The sequence below is a fragment of the Berghia stephanieae genome, chromosome 9 (assembly GCF_034508935.2).
Source record: "Berghia stephanieae isolate SIO BIC M18660-M18661 chromosome 9, UCSD_Bste_1.3, whole genome shotgun sequence".
Taxonomy (NCBI): Eukaryota; Metazoa; Mollusca; class Gastropoda; order Nudibranchia; family Aeolidiidae; genus Berghia; species Berghia stephanieae.
In genome coordinates this window covers 8,201,608-8,217,968 of record NC_088368.1, presented here as the reverse complement: position 1 = coordinate 8,217,968, position 16,361 = coordinate 8,201,608, and the positions used below count along the sequence as shown (strand labels likewise).

Sequence of the window (16,361 nt, the reverse complement as noted above, 5' to 3'; positions counted from 1 at the left end):
AATTTTAAATTTTTATATAGACAACAAAAAAAAACAAAAAGTTTTAAAATCTTTATTTTTTAAATGGTGGATGGCAGCCTGCCTTCAAGCAGCCAGACAGAGAAAGCCAAATCAATTTGTTGGTCCTGATTTTGCTTCCCAATGTTCCAATCACTTTTTTCTCCAGGCCAGCCTCTATTATCTTCTACCGCTTCTTGACTCACTTCATCTTAGATCTTTCTTATTATGTTACCAAAATTGTGAGGTGTTCGTTCCACTCAATTGGCTGAACATGACATATCTAGGTACTTTTTTTACTTTTACTTATATTTTTATCAACATCATTGAATTTGAATTTGAATTGCCAGTGCCAGGCCTGCACTGCAGTTCAGTAGTGAAGAAACAATATGAATATGAATATCTATTTCCCCCCTCCCAAACCCCCAAAAATTATTTTTTAAATTAGTTTTCCCCCTCCCAAAACCCCAAAATTATTTGGGTCCCCGAGTTTGCGGTAGTACCAACATGTCATTGCGGCGGGGACTTTGTGCTAAGATTCATATTGAATTATCAATTTAAATGAAGGATAATGACTAATGAGACTGATGGTGATGAAGGCGGAGGCGGATGGCATACATCATACATATAATCATATGTCATATGGGTGTCTGCTGAGTCTGAGAAACTTAAAAGTAAAAGCTTGTTTAAATGAAGATGACGAGTTGTTTTACCTCCATTTTTTTCCATAATTAGTATACGTTTGGAAGAATGATTCAACGGACCTCGACTTTGTTAGACGGCAGTTCAATATGAGTATGATATTTAATAATTAATAATTTTCCCTGAAGAGGATGTCTGCGTTTGTTTATCTCGCTCGAGCAGGAAGGAAATAGGTAGTGTTGGGTTATTTGATCGCTTTTACCCGATCGACGTTCGAGCGCCAACCCACGATTCAGCGTCCGATCTCAATGCGGAAGAGCGAGTTGGTAAATCGAGCGAGCGGGTTGTGGCGAGCAGAGACGAGCTTGAGACGATCTTGACACTTGAGACGAGCTTGAGACGATCTTGACACTTGAGACGAGCTTGAGACGATCAGGATCCGAGCGAGAGGAGTGGTAACGAGTGTTTCGAATCATTTCAAACGATCACAGTTAAGTTTGCCATCTGATACCAATCGCCAACATTTGCACACGTAGTCTGTGGTTCTTCCACAGCCCTCACTCCTTGTCAGATGTTAGTGTGTCTGGGTGGCAGGGAAATTCGTATAGGTGTATCACGCGTGTGTGACAAGACTTCATTAAACCTACTAAAGTTTGACTATCACACACACACACACACACACACACACACACACACACACACTAAGGCTATTTCTATGACACACACGCATCCATCTATCAATGAACACTCCTACAGTAGTGCGGCTATGTGGTCTAGTCATGACGTAACTATAGTACTCTAGTCGGCCATGGGTCTAGTGCATTATAATGGTCTAGTGGTATGACACTCGCTTTCGGATCGGGAAGTCTTGGGTTTAAGCCTCGCGCTCGGTGCATAGTTGAGTCCTTGGACAAGGCTCTTTATTCACATTCTCTCACCGTACTCAGGTGTAAAATGAGTACCTGGCCGTTTACAGCGTTGTCTTTGTCTGAAAAATTGTAATATCGCTTAACAGGCGGCATGTCCCGTCCTACATATTAAATGTTGCTGTTGACCATGGACCCCTTGTAAAGCGCTTTGAGCACATTTAGTGGATATTGTGCTATGTAAAGCTCAATTTCTTAAAGTAAAACATTAGCTTTGAATATGGAATGTTTCAATGTTAGGTGCCTGTGTATTCTTTGTTAGTTCCCATCATCATCATCATCATCATCATCATCATCATCATCATCATTGAAACAGTAGTGTAAATAATACGTTCATACCAACCCTTTTGATAAGAACCACTTCACATAATAATAAGAACTTTTTAGCTCCCTTGTTTTTTCCGTTTATTATTTTTCGTTTCGTATCCAGCTAGCTTGAAAATAAAGAGCTGCACTAAATCCAATCATCCTGTATTGTATACTCATTTTATAACTATATTACATGGTGGCAGCGGTAATCCTACTATTTATCTACCCTTGTGTCCATTATTTTGAGCAGGTAACATTGTTTTTGAGATTAATATGGCTTTTAGTCAGGTACCAATGCCTTATCTTGATTGGTGCAAAGACAACAAACAAGAAGCATACGACGAATGGAAGGAATTCATGGAATCGTTTTTTATTATAAACAATGTCGATAATGCAAATAAGTATCATTACATCCTGCTATCTACGGGCACCAAAGGTAGAGACATCGTCCAGTCCTCCAAACTATCAGCAGTGGATAAACAAGACCCAATAAAGGTATGGAAAGTTTTTGAAAACTTCTTAGTAGAAAAACCCAACAAATGGGTGGAAAGGATAGAGCTACAGTCACTGTCCCAGATGACAGACGAAAACCTAGAAGCGTTTGTATTGCGTCTACGGAACAAGACAGCAAAATGTTCGTTTAGAGATGAGAACATACGCAATGACAGGATGCTGGAGCAGCTGATTAAAGGCTGTAAATACCAAAACGAACGAAAGCGACTACTAGAACAGGGTGATGCGCTTAATCTCGAAACAGCCATAAACTTACTTAAAAGCCACGAGGCATCAATCCGGCACATGGAAGAATATAGCACAGCAGCCTCGGGAGCGGAGTCAAGAACACAGGCCGAACTAGATGCCATAAAAGCAAGAGATCATAGACAACTACAACAGTGCGGTCAATGCGGTCTTCGACACGAACGAAGAAAATGTCCTGCTTTCGGCACAATGTGCAAGATATGTGACAAGCCTAACCATTGGGCAAACGTTTGCAGATCCATCCCCCCTAACTCGAAACAAAACAATCGAGACCATAAACAATGGGATAAAAATCATAGATTTACACTCAAGCCAAAAGTTCATGACCTAATGGCAGAAACTATTAACGACGATGAATTCAACATTGATACTGTCGGGATTGACAAAAATAAGAGAGATGAAATATATACGAGAATTCCATTGGAAGTACCTCACAGATCACAAATTATGAACCTGAGAGTCAAGGTCGACACTGGTGCGAATGCAAACATTATCACAGTGAGAGCATTGAACCAAATATATCCTGATGAAGACATAGACAAAGTGCTCACAGGAAACAAGACCGTCTTATCTGGCTACGGAGGTGGTACAATTGATCAGAGAGGATGCTTACAAGTCAAATGCAAAGGTCACAGCCTCACATTTTATGCAGTAGACTCAAACAGCCCAAATATTTTAGGACTTGAAGCATGTCGTCTACTCAACCTGGTGAAAATAAACTGCGCTGTACAAGCCAAAACAAAAACACCACTCGATGAGCTAAAGCACGACTTTCCCGAATGCTTCGACTCCATTGGCAACTTTGAAGGGGAATTCCATATTACTCTCCGGGAAGACGCCACACCTGTAATACATCCACCAAGGAAATGCCCCATACACATACGGGACGAGCTACTACAGGAACTAAACAGGATGGAAGAAATAGGTGTCATTGAGCCAGTGAGTCAGCCAACAGATTGGGTAAATTCATTGGCATTCAGTAGAAAATCTAATGGAAAACTCCGGGTGTGCTTGGACCCCAAAGATCTTAACAAAGCCATTAAAAGAGAACACCATAGGACACCAACCCTTGAAGAAATCTCGCATAAATTCTCCCAATGCAAAAGTCTTTTCCAAATTAGATGCGCAGCATGGATACTGGGCAATCAAACTAGATGAAGAATCAAGTCTGCTGACAACGTTCAATTCACCCTTTGGGCGATACAAGTTTATAAGACTCCCTTTTGGGCTCAGCGTCTCCCAAGATGTCTTTCAGAGAAAAATGGATGAAATTCTAGAACAATGCCCAGGAGTAGAAGGTATCACAGATGACGTATGTGTATATGGCAAGAACCAAGCAGAGCATGACAAAAATTTGCTCCATTTAATGGAAGTAGCAAAAAAAACATGGCCTTGTTTTCAACAGTAAGAAGTGCTTCATCAGACAGGATAAAATTACATTTTTTGGTCTAGAATGGTCCCAAGAAGGTGTCCAGCCTAGTCCCAGCAAGTGTGACAACATCAAATCAAAGGCCAGTCCAAGCAACAAAACTGAACTGCAATCGTTTCTTGGGATGATCCAATACCTAAGTCCGTTCATTCCAAGGTTAAGCGAAAGAACTACCGCACTGAGAGAGCTTTTGAAAAAGGATAATGTCTGGAACTGGAATAGTTCGCATGAAAAAATATACCAAATGATGAAGAATGACATCCACCAGCATTTGAGGCTATCTTATTTTGACCCTCACAAATCCACCACGATAGAAGTGGACAGCTCATTGAACGGTCTTGGAGCAGCGCTTCTACAGGATGGAAAGCCCATTGCCTTTGCATCCAAGAGCCTGACAGACACAGAAGCACGATACGCAAATATCGAACGTGAAATGCTGGCCGTCGTCTTTGCATGTGAAAGATTTCATACGTACATTTACGGCAAAGAGATAACTGTACAGTCTGACCACAAGCCATTAGAGACAATCCAGTTGAAAAACATTGCAAAGGCACCTCCACGACTACAGCGCATGCTCCTACGTATACAACCATACCAGTGCACCATTACATACAAACCTGGCAAAGAAATGGTTTTTGCAGATTTTTTATCCAGAAACAAACCTACAAGTGGTGAGGAAATTGAGTTGGACGCCACAATCCAACATGTAATAATAATAATAAGCCCAGAGAGGAGGACTGAGCTCTTAGAGGAAACAGCAAACGACGCAGAACTTGCCTCACTCGCAAAGCAAATAAGAGAAGGCTGGCCTGAAGACATCAGTCAAGTGAAGAAAGCACTTAGACCTTACTGGTCCATGAATCAGTTACTCTCTTTTGACAATGACCTCATCATTAAAGGCACAGCTATTTTGATACCAAAGAAATTACGAGAAATGATACTGGACAAAATTCATGCTGGTCATCAAGGTCGAGACAAATGCATTCTACGTGCAAAAAACAATGTATTTTGGATCGGTATGACAAAAGACATCACCATGAAGGTTCATTCGTGTCAGATTTGCAACAAATATGGAAAAAGCCAGGTACGTCAACCGCTATTACAGCCCAAACTACCAGATATCCCATTTGAGAAGTTAGCGGCAGACATATTCCATCTGGATGGAAAAAATTATATCCTAATGGGAGACTACTTCAGCAAGATGCCATTCGTAAAAACACTGACAACCATGACAAGTCAAGAGATAATTAAATACTTTCAATCAGTGTTTGCTATTCACGGTATTCCTCTCACGCTTGTGACCGATAACAGTTCACAAGCACGGAATTTAAAGCATTCATGAAGGAATGGGAAATCGAACATATAACTTCCAGTCCTTATTTCCCACAATCAAACGGCTTCATTGAAAGGATGGTGCAGACGGTTAAGAACTGCTTAAAGAAATCAAAAGAGACCAAACAAAATCCGCAGATTGCTCTACTCAACCTAAGAACTACACCGATTGACCAGACATTACCTTCCCCCGCTGAACTTCTGTTCAACAGATCAATCCGAACTCCAATACCACGAACAATGAAGATCACCCCCAGAATAGAACAAGCTCGGGACAACCTGAAACATAGACAGCTGAAACAAAAGGAACAATACGACAAAGTATCTAACACTCTTCCACAGCTGCATAGAGGTCAGCCGGTCCTCCTACAAGACCCAATTTACCATACATGGTCAGCAGCAACAGTGATAGATCATGCCGCGGAACCAAGAAGCTACACAGTGGAGACACCCAACGGTACTGTCCGCAGAAATCGTATACATCTTAAGGAAAGAAAGACTCCAGGTTCTCCATCGCTCAAGAACAACGAAGAGTACACAACACAACTTGCACAGCAGGAGACAAACAATGGTCCAGACAATGCCCTGGAGACTCACATTCCTGTACCTACCCACCACACAAGGTCTGGTCGGGAAATTATCCGCCCTAAAAGGCTCGTCGAAAACTACTAACCATAAGTTCTACTATCGTCACCTGTCACCTCACTTTATTCTCACTCTTCATTACCCTCTACACAGGTATACATGCAATAATACCCTTGAGGAAGAGTGACTGTCAGAATAGTCTACAGTCATTTCATAGGCAATGTCACTAGTATAGGAAGTGCTGTAGAATGCAATACACAATACCCACAATGCACCAAATTTCTACGCCTACACTGAATATTAATGGATATTGAGGTGAACACAAAGACAAACACTAGGTTAGGGACCAGTGGATAAAGGGACACAATAATGCCCTCCACTGGGTCGAGGTCACGAGACCTCTAGTCTTTTTTCTTTCAGGTGATGCCCACATTGAAGAGCCTTTTCCCAACTTATTATGATCTCATCCTACCTTATGTTAATCTAAAAACATTAGGAAAGCTTACTGAGGTCATTTGGAACCTTAAATCTTTACGTTATGTTTTGTTACTTTTTGGCATCCTGCCCACTGATTGGCTGATCTGAGGTTCTTAACCTAGGGTCCCCAAATTACATTTGATGTTCTAAGTTCTATGTTCTAGACAGGCCCTACGAGCATAACGTGTTTATATATCTATCTCAATCTTGATTAAAAAATATGCTTACGTTCTATTTGAGAAGGGGGATGTAACAGTAGTGTAAATAATACGTTCATACCAACCCTTTTGATAAGAACCACTTCACATAATAATAAGAACTTTTTAGCTCCCTTGTTTTTTCCGTTTATTATTTTTCGTTTCGTATCCAGCTAGCTTGAAAATAAAGAGCTGCACTAAATCCAATCATCCTGTATTGTATACTCATTTTATAACAATATTACAATCATCATCATCATCAAGGGCAGCGGTACGGTCTTTGGTTCGCACCCGAAAGGTACCAAGTTTGATCACCCGCCGCTGAGTGGTCTTGAGCAAGTCACCTTGCCTTAACTAAATTTGCAGCGCTGCACTGCGGCTGTCGCTTAGGTTATTCCAGTCTTCCCTTAGAATAGACCCGAAAGACGAATCTCCCCTATGGGATAAATAAAGGGAATTATGTTTAATTTATTTATCATCACCATCATATCAGCAGGATCAGCATCATCACCACCACCACCACCACCCTAATAATAACGGATAAAATAAATGTCAACACATTTCAATATAATAATCAATCTAAAATCAATCAGTGCTCCTGAAAAACCCCTTTGATTTTTTTGGTCTAATTTGTTCCATACTTTTGACTCCCGACAAAGAAAGATTTTCAGCTAACTATAGTTTATAATAATAATAATAATAATGCTGAAAACTTATATAGCGCTATAACTCCGAGACACCAGACTCTAAGCGCTTAAATTACAAATTACTTTGGCTGAAACATACTCATTCACACACACAAGCACACACACACACACACACATACACACACACACAATACAACACACAACACAAACCAAACCTATCTTGCTTCTCATACCATCTACTAAAATCGAAACAAATATGTTTTAAGCGAACGTTTAAAAATAGACAAAGATTCTTTTTCACGAATGCTCTGCGGTAAGGCGTTCCAAATAGAGGGTCCGAAATGAGAAAAGGATCTCATTCCAGCATTTTTCCGAATTCGAGGGACAACTAGTTTTGTGGAATCACTGGCCGAACGTAAGGGGCGGGGTTTTGAATATCTTTCAATTAGTTCTGAAAGGTAGGAAGGGGCAGTACCTTCAAGACAACGATACACTAAAACACAAGCTTTGAATTTAATTCTTTTCTCAACAGGCAGCCAATGCAGGTCATGAAGTAGAGGTCCGGCAGAGTCGCACCTACGCTTCATAAATACTAGTCTGGCAGCGCTGTTTTGGACAATCTGAAGACGTTTCAGATTGTATTGCGAAACGCCAAACAACAGAGCATTACAATAATCCAATTTCGATAGTACGAGGGACACAACCAGGTGCTTGGTCACATCCTCAGATATGAACCGTCTAATGGAAGCAATCTTTTTTAGTTGGAAAAAGAGAGATCTAACCAAATTATTAACCTGGTGCTCCATCGACAGTCCAGAGTCTAAGAATGTGCCAAGGTTTTTCACTTTGTCAACAATTTGAATAGAGGCATCCCCCAACTTCAAATCTGTTTCACTTTTCCACTTCCTGTTCCCCACATACAGCACCTCCGTCTTATCATCATTCAGTTTCAGTCTGTTCTCATTCATCCATTTCTTAACACTTTGGATACAATTTTTACTATTGGCTGATACTTCTTGTAAATTTCTCATATTGGAAACGCAGTACAATTGCGTATCATCAGCGTATTGATGGTAAGACAGACCAAAACTTCTGATGATTTTAGACAGAGGGCCAACGTACAAAACAAAAAGAACGGGTCCAAGTACTGAACCCTGGGGAACCCCACAATCAAGAAAGATTTCCTCCGATCTATATTCATCCACCGTAATAATCTGTTTACGATTAAACAAATATGACCTAAACCAATCAAGCGCTGCACCAGACACGCCATAAGTAATTTCAAGACGTTTGAGAAGAAGATTGTGATCAATAGTATCAAAAGCAGACGATAGGTCAAGCAAATTCCAAAGAAACATGAACCATTGTCTATAACAGAGAGGAGATCATTAACAACCCTAACAAGTGCGGTTTCCGTCGAATGATGTTGCCTATAAGCAGACTGAAATTTTTCTTCAAGACAATTATTTTTAAGATGAGACAGTAATTGTTTCAAAACAAGCTTTTCTAAGATCTTAGAGAGAAAAGGAAGATTAGAGACAGGGCGATAGTTTTTTAAGTTCTCTTTATCGAGATCAGGTTTTTTCAAAAGGGGTTTGAAATATATATTTATATATTTATATATGGGAACATTAATCAGTCGTTTATATTGGAATCGGAGTTGTCTAGCAGATGTATTAGTTCAAAGCGCATTTCCAAGGATTTGCCATTCTCAATGAACTTCACAATATTTTATTTAATTTATTCCTCTGGCACGCCATATCGACCATACATCCATTTTGTACAGTAGGTACCGATCGCTGTTTGGAGTCTTTTTGTATTAAAGCTCTTTACAATACCCGTCATTGCTAATAAGATAGGAATACATTCACACCTGAGTCAAGTGCCTTACACACGGACTTAACGTCTGGATCACAATTTTTCAACAATCACTGTCACTCATCCGGTCATTGACAAGGCTTGATTTTATAACAAGAGACACCGTACCACTGAGCGACCGAACAAATAATCACCATCTGCGTCATCGTCATCATCATCATCATCATCATCCTCATCACAGCCGTAACAGCCAGCAATACTACAATCATCATCTTCGGGTCCGGTCTATCCGTGTGGGGGGTGGGGGTGGAACCTGCTAAAGTATTATCATTTTTTAAACAGAAACACGATAATCATCATCATCATCATCGTCATCATCATCCATTGTCGTCGGCATCGTTATCATCGTGTCCGGGCAATCCGTGTGTGTCTGAGGTGGAACCTGCTAAATATTATTATTATCTACCTACCTAATAAAAACACACCATTCTTGTTCATTTATTTTTACACACAAGAGGCGATGACGACCAGTGACAAATGGGAGGTGGGGGCGGCCGACAACTTTTGGCGCGACATAAATAATAATAATAATAATAATAATAATAATAATAATAATAATAATAATAATAATAATAATAATAATAATAATAATAAATGGCATTTATATAGCGCTTTACCCCGTTGTCACAGGCTCTAAGCGCTTTACAGTGATATAAAACAAAACATATTACAGTGAGACAAGTGTGAAGGAAACGTGATACGAATTCAATTTAACAACAACAAAATATGAAAATAATATTGCAACATTATGACGTAAAAAGATAAAACTTTAAGCGAGATTTGAACGTTGTCAACGAATCCGAGCATCTCACGAGTGATGGGAGAGAGTTCCAAAAATGGGGGGCCGAAAATTGAAAAGACTGTTCACCTATTTTACGGAATGGCTTAGGTTTGACAAGGATTGATTGGTCATTGCTTGACCTCAAGTTTCTATTGGGGATATATATGTTTAGAAGGTCTTTAATATAGGAGGGACTGTTCAAGCTCAGGGATTTGTAGACAACAGTACAAATCTTATAGGCAACTCTTTTTTCCACAGGAAGCCAATGTAACTCACGGAGAAGAAGAGTTGCTGACGGGTATTTTTTTGTTATTGCGTACAATGAGCCTGGCTGCGTTATTTTGAGCAACCTGAAGTTTGCTAATTTTGTCTTTAGCTAAATTCGCCCAAAGGGAGTTACAATAGTCCAATTTAGATAAAACCAGGGAATTAATTAAAAGTTCTGCTATATGCTTCGGTATTAAATTACGAATTTTGCTTATTTTTTTTCATTTTTATGTACATAGATTGTATGGTGCTATTCACGTGGCTTATCATGGAAAGATCTTTATCAATGATGACGCCAAGGTTTTTTGCTTTATTTGAAAATTCTATTGTGCTATTTCCGAGAGTAATAGGTAATTTATTTGCCTGTTTAAGGATACTCGGCCTTCCACACATGAAAATCTTAGTTTTACTATCATTTAATTTTAACTTATTGTGGTACATCCAAGATTTAATCTCATTAAAAAAGCTCGTAAGTCGTTGTATTAAGAACTGTAAATTACTAAGGGGTGCTGAATCATATATTTGCGTATCATCTGCATAAAAATGATAACTCAGATTGAATCTGGATATCACACTAGAAAGGGGCTGCATATATACAGTAAAACGGACAGGGGCAAGAACAGAGCCTTGTGGCACTCCAAAATTTAGTAAAACTTGTTCTGACTGAACACCATTCACCACGACAGTCTGCCGTCGATCCTGTAAATATGATGTAAACCATTTAAGGGCAATTCCTTTTATGCCGAACGTATTTTCTAGTCTTCTTAACAAAATGTCATGGTCAATGGTGTCAAAGGCAGCTGAAAGATCTAAAAGGCATAATACATTGATATTGTTAGCATCAGCATAACATAAGTCATTAAAGATTTTAAGAAGCGCCGTTTCAGTACTGTGTTGATGTTTGTAGGCTGACTGAAAGGGTTGTTCCAAACTGTTGTTCTTAAGATGAGATGTTAATTGAGTAAGAACTACCTTCTCCAAAAGTTTTGACAAAAAAGGTAAATTTGATACAGGACGATAATTGTTTAATATATTGTGGCCCGGTGATGGTTTCTTCAGAAGTAGTTTGACGAGGGCACTTTTAAAGCACGATGGAACTTCGCCAGTCAGTATGGATGTATTTATGATTGATGTAATGGATGGTAATAATGTATCGATGGAGCTGGCCAAAAGCTGTGCTGGTAGGTGATCAAGGTCGCAGGATTTAATGGGGGCTTTTTTTTATCAACTCGTTTATGAAACTAGGTGAAACTGGTTGGAACTTGTCTAAAGGGGTACCACAGAATGTATTTGTATCTATAAATGGTTCATGCCGACCTAGTTCTGAACGAATGTTATGGATTTTGTCTTTAAAAAAGTTGACAAATGTGTTTGGCAAGTCTCTTTGATTGGTTGTAGATGGTCCAAGTAGATCATTGCAGATGAAATGTTAAGGTGACAGCGGGATGGTGGTGGTGGGGTCTCAACCCTTCACCATCAACAACTGTTTGATGGCGTGTGTGTGTGTGTGTGTGTGTGTGTGTGTGTGTGTGTGTGTGTGTGTGTGTGTGTGTGTGATGCGACGAACGATCATAATCAAGGCTGCCAGACAGCCAGATTTCTTCTTGCCCAAGTAGTCAAATAGACCCCAAATAGCCAAACACCACAAGCATTCTGACTCCCTTGAAAAACTCATTGGTTTTGATTAACAAAACAATCGACTACAGTTGGATAAAACGTATTTTGTCATTTTTTTTTTAAATAAAAGATTAAAAAAAAAAAAAAGAATAATAATAGAAAAGCGTTTCTTAGTAGCCAATTTTGAACTTGGTCATCTGGCAGCCCCCATCATAACCAGCTGCAGTCAAGTCAGTCACAGACATAAGAGAGGGAGGGGTCTGTGAAGTTTCCTGTGGCAAACGAGATGCTCGTGTTTTTTTTTTTTTTTTTTTTTTTTTTTTTTTTTTTTCAAACGAATCACTGCTTGTTGACGTCACCGACTCGAAGCCCGCTCGAAACCCGCTCGATTTTAGAGGACTCGATCGATTACCCGCTCGATTTGATCGTTTCAAGCTCGACCCAGCACTAGAAATAGGTGTGTGTGTGGGTGTGATAGTGACGTCATTATATTCGGCTAAAATTAGTAACATACAGAGAGGAATCATATGCCACAGAAAAGGAGAAGCAGAAGTAACAACAGCAGCTTTTTAATTTGATAATCGCCGCCATCTTGTGTGATATGTAAATAATGATCGGATGAATCGAGAATGGATAGATAACCCATCCCTCCATATGTCAGTATTGATTCCAGGGCAAATTACCATAATCTCCAGGAGCTTTCCCATTCTTCAACTTTTTGATTGCTTCCCTGATTTCTCCAACTGAAATGTCACCCATATCAACTTCAAGGTCTTCATCTGCCTCGTTAATGTTGGGGAAGGTGCTTGGGTCTGGTTTGTTACGGATTTTCTGGAAGTGCTCTTTACAAATCTTTCTAATTGGTTGTTTTCTTCTGTAATCATTGAGCCATCCTCAGCCTTTACGGGTACATCTTGGTTAGTACCTCTGTCTCATCGAAGTTTCTTGGCTATCGTGTAGACTATTTTCATGTATTTCCGATCTGCTGTTGCTTGTGCTTTCTCTGCAAGTTGGTTAACATATTTCCGTTTGTCCTTCCTTGCTGGTGTTTTGACATCTCTATCTTTTTATTTGTATTGCATTGAGTACATGCCTTTGAGATGTGGTGATTTGATGCATAAGATTTTCTTCTTTATTTGCTTCCTGTCATCAATTGCTGACCATGTCTTGTAGTGATCTATTTCAAATCCCTCCTAACTTTCTCGGGATTTTAAATAACTCAATACATATTTTCTCACAGCGTCGCCCCATACTTTTATGATTTTATTATCCCAGCCTAATTAATGTTACATCGGCTGCACTTACGAAGACACCAAATTATGACACTGAATAAATTAACGACCAGCTGAGAGACGAGAGATGTATCAATCTTATAGCTGTGGACTTAAATTATGTTATGATTAATTAATGCCATATAAAACTAGTATGTGTAGTGAGTAATAATTAATATAGTGTTTTCGCCTGGGCCGTAAGTAGACACAACCTGTAATATAACAGAAATCGATAACTCATGTTATTAACAGAAATTGATAACTCACGTTATTATAACCGAAAATATTCCATCCACTCTCTATATCTATAATATGAATTATTATTGTATCTGTATGTATGCCTTCCAAATGAATTAATTACATTTACAAATGTGCTATCACTAATACTAATACGCGATAGTATTATTATGCATTAATATGTATTGATTCTTATGCTCTCATAGTTACTTATCATTCCCCATCCCACTGAACTAACATGCCTGTAACCCATTAATTAATAATTATTAATAACATTAATTTAGACCAGTGGTGATGTCAAGGGTTTGTTAATTGGAAATCTTTACGACATCGCTGCTCATAAGGAGTACAAAAAATTTGCAACTAATCAAAGATTTGCTCCTGGATATTCACAGAGCTAATTACCCCTGAATCGACCACCTGGTTACCATTAATCAACCATTTGATTACACATTGATCCAGAGCTGAAGCTATCAAGTGACCCATTGGGACAACCAGAGAATGACTAAAAGACTCCTACATGGAACAAACAGGTTGAAGCAACCCTAGCGCCGCCACCAATCATAGGAAGGTCGCCACCAGTCATTCCAACGTCTACCAAACAGATAAGGAATCAGTTAATTATTTGATAAACGGACAATGAAGAGATGAAAATTAGCTTACCCATGGCCTAAACTTAATTGATTAAAATTTACTATTATTCTTTTGGCTAATTATGTGTTAACATGTTATTGTGTGAGGCGATTCTGTTGATTTATATTAAAGTATTTCTGTTTTAATACTTACCTTCTGAACCTAATATATCCATATATAACGTCCCACAACATACCACTACTTCTTATTTCTCTAAACTTAAAATTGTCTTAGTATCTCTTGAGTTGTCAGGAACTTTAACCCAACTCTAACTTGGCAATGCAGTTTTTTTCATCGCTGATTTGCATTGCGGCCTCAAAATCGGCAAAAAAAAATTTTTTGCAAATCTTTGCAAATTTTGGAGGTTTTTGCAAAGAAAAAAAAAAAGACGAATTTTTTTTTTATTTGATAGCTCGTGTAGAACGTGAAAGATAATTAATCAAGAGTAGTTTCTTTTTTACTATCTCATTTTCTTCCTTTTTACTGCGCTGATATTACCTTACATTTGTTGCAACCGCAGTGAAACCCTTAAAAACAAAATAAAAGTGCATTTCTCTTTCAGGAACTAATATGGGTTTTTAGGAAAATTAATCGCAAATCTTTAGCAAATTTTTGCTGTTTTTAGCTTGCAAAATTTGGGATTTTTTTTTAAACCGCTATTTCAGTATAACAGGGTAAAAGAGGCAACAGACGACTTATGTCTTTGGGGAAAACTGTCTAACTTCTATACTTGTCTATTCCTACTTGCCATTTCTCCTACATAGACACAACATGTCTCAGCCGTGATCCATTCTGATTTGACATTTTCTTTAAAACCAATGATTTCTGTTGCTTCCTCTTTTAAGACCTGATTAAATGTATCAATGGTCATTATTTCCTCACCCTGTAATATGCTGAATCGGTTCTTTATGGATATTTAGAAAGATTGTTATTGTCGTTATCCGGGGGTGTGGTGAGACCCGTGAATACAAATCAGTGCGTTTCGTGGACCAGTGCCTGAGAAAAGATACGTCTCAACAACGTTAGAATGTGTATTTCTCCTATTTACAAAGGGTATACCAGTTAAGTTTTCGTTTTCAAATGTTATTGTTTTGACTGTAGGCAGTGCTTGAACACCATATAACAAAACTAAAAATACAGTAATTTTTTTTTTAAATCAAGTGCCAATATGATAAATCCGCACAAGAACACAGATGCACACATCTAGTTTTGATTTTAATTATCTAAATCAAATCTATACGATACTGCTGATGAATTTTGAATTCCGAAATTTTTATTTAAGGGCATAAAATTTACAAGCACTTAAAATTAGTAGACCTATATATTGTGATATAAAGTATATATATATATATATATATATATATATATATATATATATATATATATATATAATATATATATATATATATATATATATATATATATATATATAAAATTTAAAAGGTGTTAACCACAAGATCAAATTTTGACTGATAGTGATGTTTAGAGAAACTTGGGCTTGAGCTTTTATATCGCGCTATATCCACATGTGAGATAGAAAATGGATTGAAAAATATGAAAGATGGCAAGGCTGAGGGTGAAGATGGCATTGTAACAGAAATGCTAAAAATTTGAAAGAATTCTCAAATGTGAAACTAACAGATCTCTTTAATAGTATTTACAATACAGGCTATATTCCAGATGAACTTGCCAAATCGGTTTACATCACCCTACCGAAAAAACCAAAGGCGACAACTTGCAGTGATTTCCGCACAATAAGTCTGATGCCCCATGTAACTAAATTATTATTGAAGATCATCCTAGAAAGAATCAGGTCTGCCATCGATAATGAAGTTCGCGATGTACAGTTTGGCTTTAGAAAAAATAATGGGACAAGAGAAGCAATTTTCTGTTTAAATAATATCACACAAAAATACCTTGATCATCAAAAAGAAATCTATGCATGCTTTATCGATTACGCAAAAGCATTTGACAGGGTACAGCATGGAGAATTAATGACATGTCTGAAAAAGGCAGGCATTGATGGCAAAAATATACGGCTAATCACCAATCTATAATGGCATCAAAAAGCAGCCATCAGGATTCAGGGCGATCTGTCACCTTTCACGCCAATTAAAAGAGGAGTTCGTCAAGGATGTATCCTCTCTCCATATCTATTTAACCTGTACACAGAGTTTATCTTCCGTAAAACCGAGCACATTCCAGGTATTGTTATTGGAGGTAGGAGGATAAATAATCTGAGATATGCAGATGATACAGTATTGTTGGCATCGAACGAGACAAATCTACAGATCCTTGCAAATCAAGTAAACCTGAACAGTACAGCAAAGGGTCTAGAGATGAATGTTCAAAAGACGAAGGTAATGGTCATGTCAAA

The 16,361-nt window shown here is 38.3% G+C and overlaps 2 protein-coding genes across 2 annotated transcripts in view; one reads left to right on the top strand and one right to left on the bottom strand.

Moving 5' to 3' along the window:
- Positions 1-853, bottom strand: part of LOC144979606 (large ribosomal subunit protein uL29-like) — a 38,394-nt gene extending 37,541 nt beyond the window's left edge. The window contains exon 1 of the mRNA XM_078926373.1: positions 711-853. Coding sequence (XP_078782499.1) covers positions 711-716 — 6 coding nt within the window. The 5' untranslated portion in view covers positions 717-853. The remainder of the gene's footprint in view (positions 1-710) is intronic.
- Positions 854-5,400: 4,547 nt separating this feature from the next.
- LOC144979113 (uncharacterized) lies at positions 5,401-6,066 on the top strand. The gene has a single exon (XM_078925710.1). The coding sequence runs from the start codon at positions 5,401-5,403 to the stop codon at positions 6,064-6,066; it is 666 nt and encodes a 221-aa protein (XP_078781836.1).
- Positions 6,067-16,361: the final 10,295 nt, after the last annotated feature.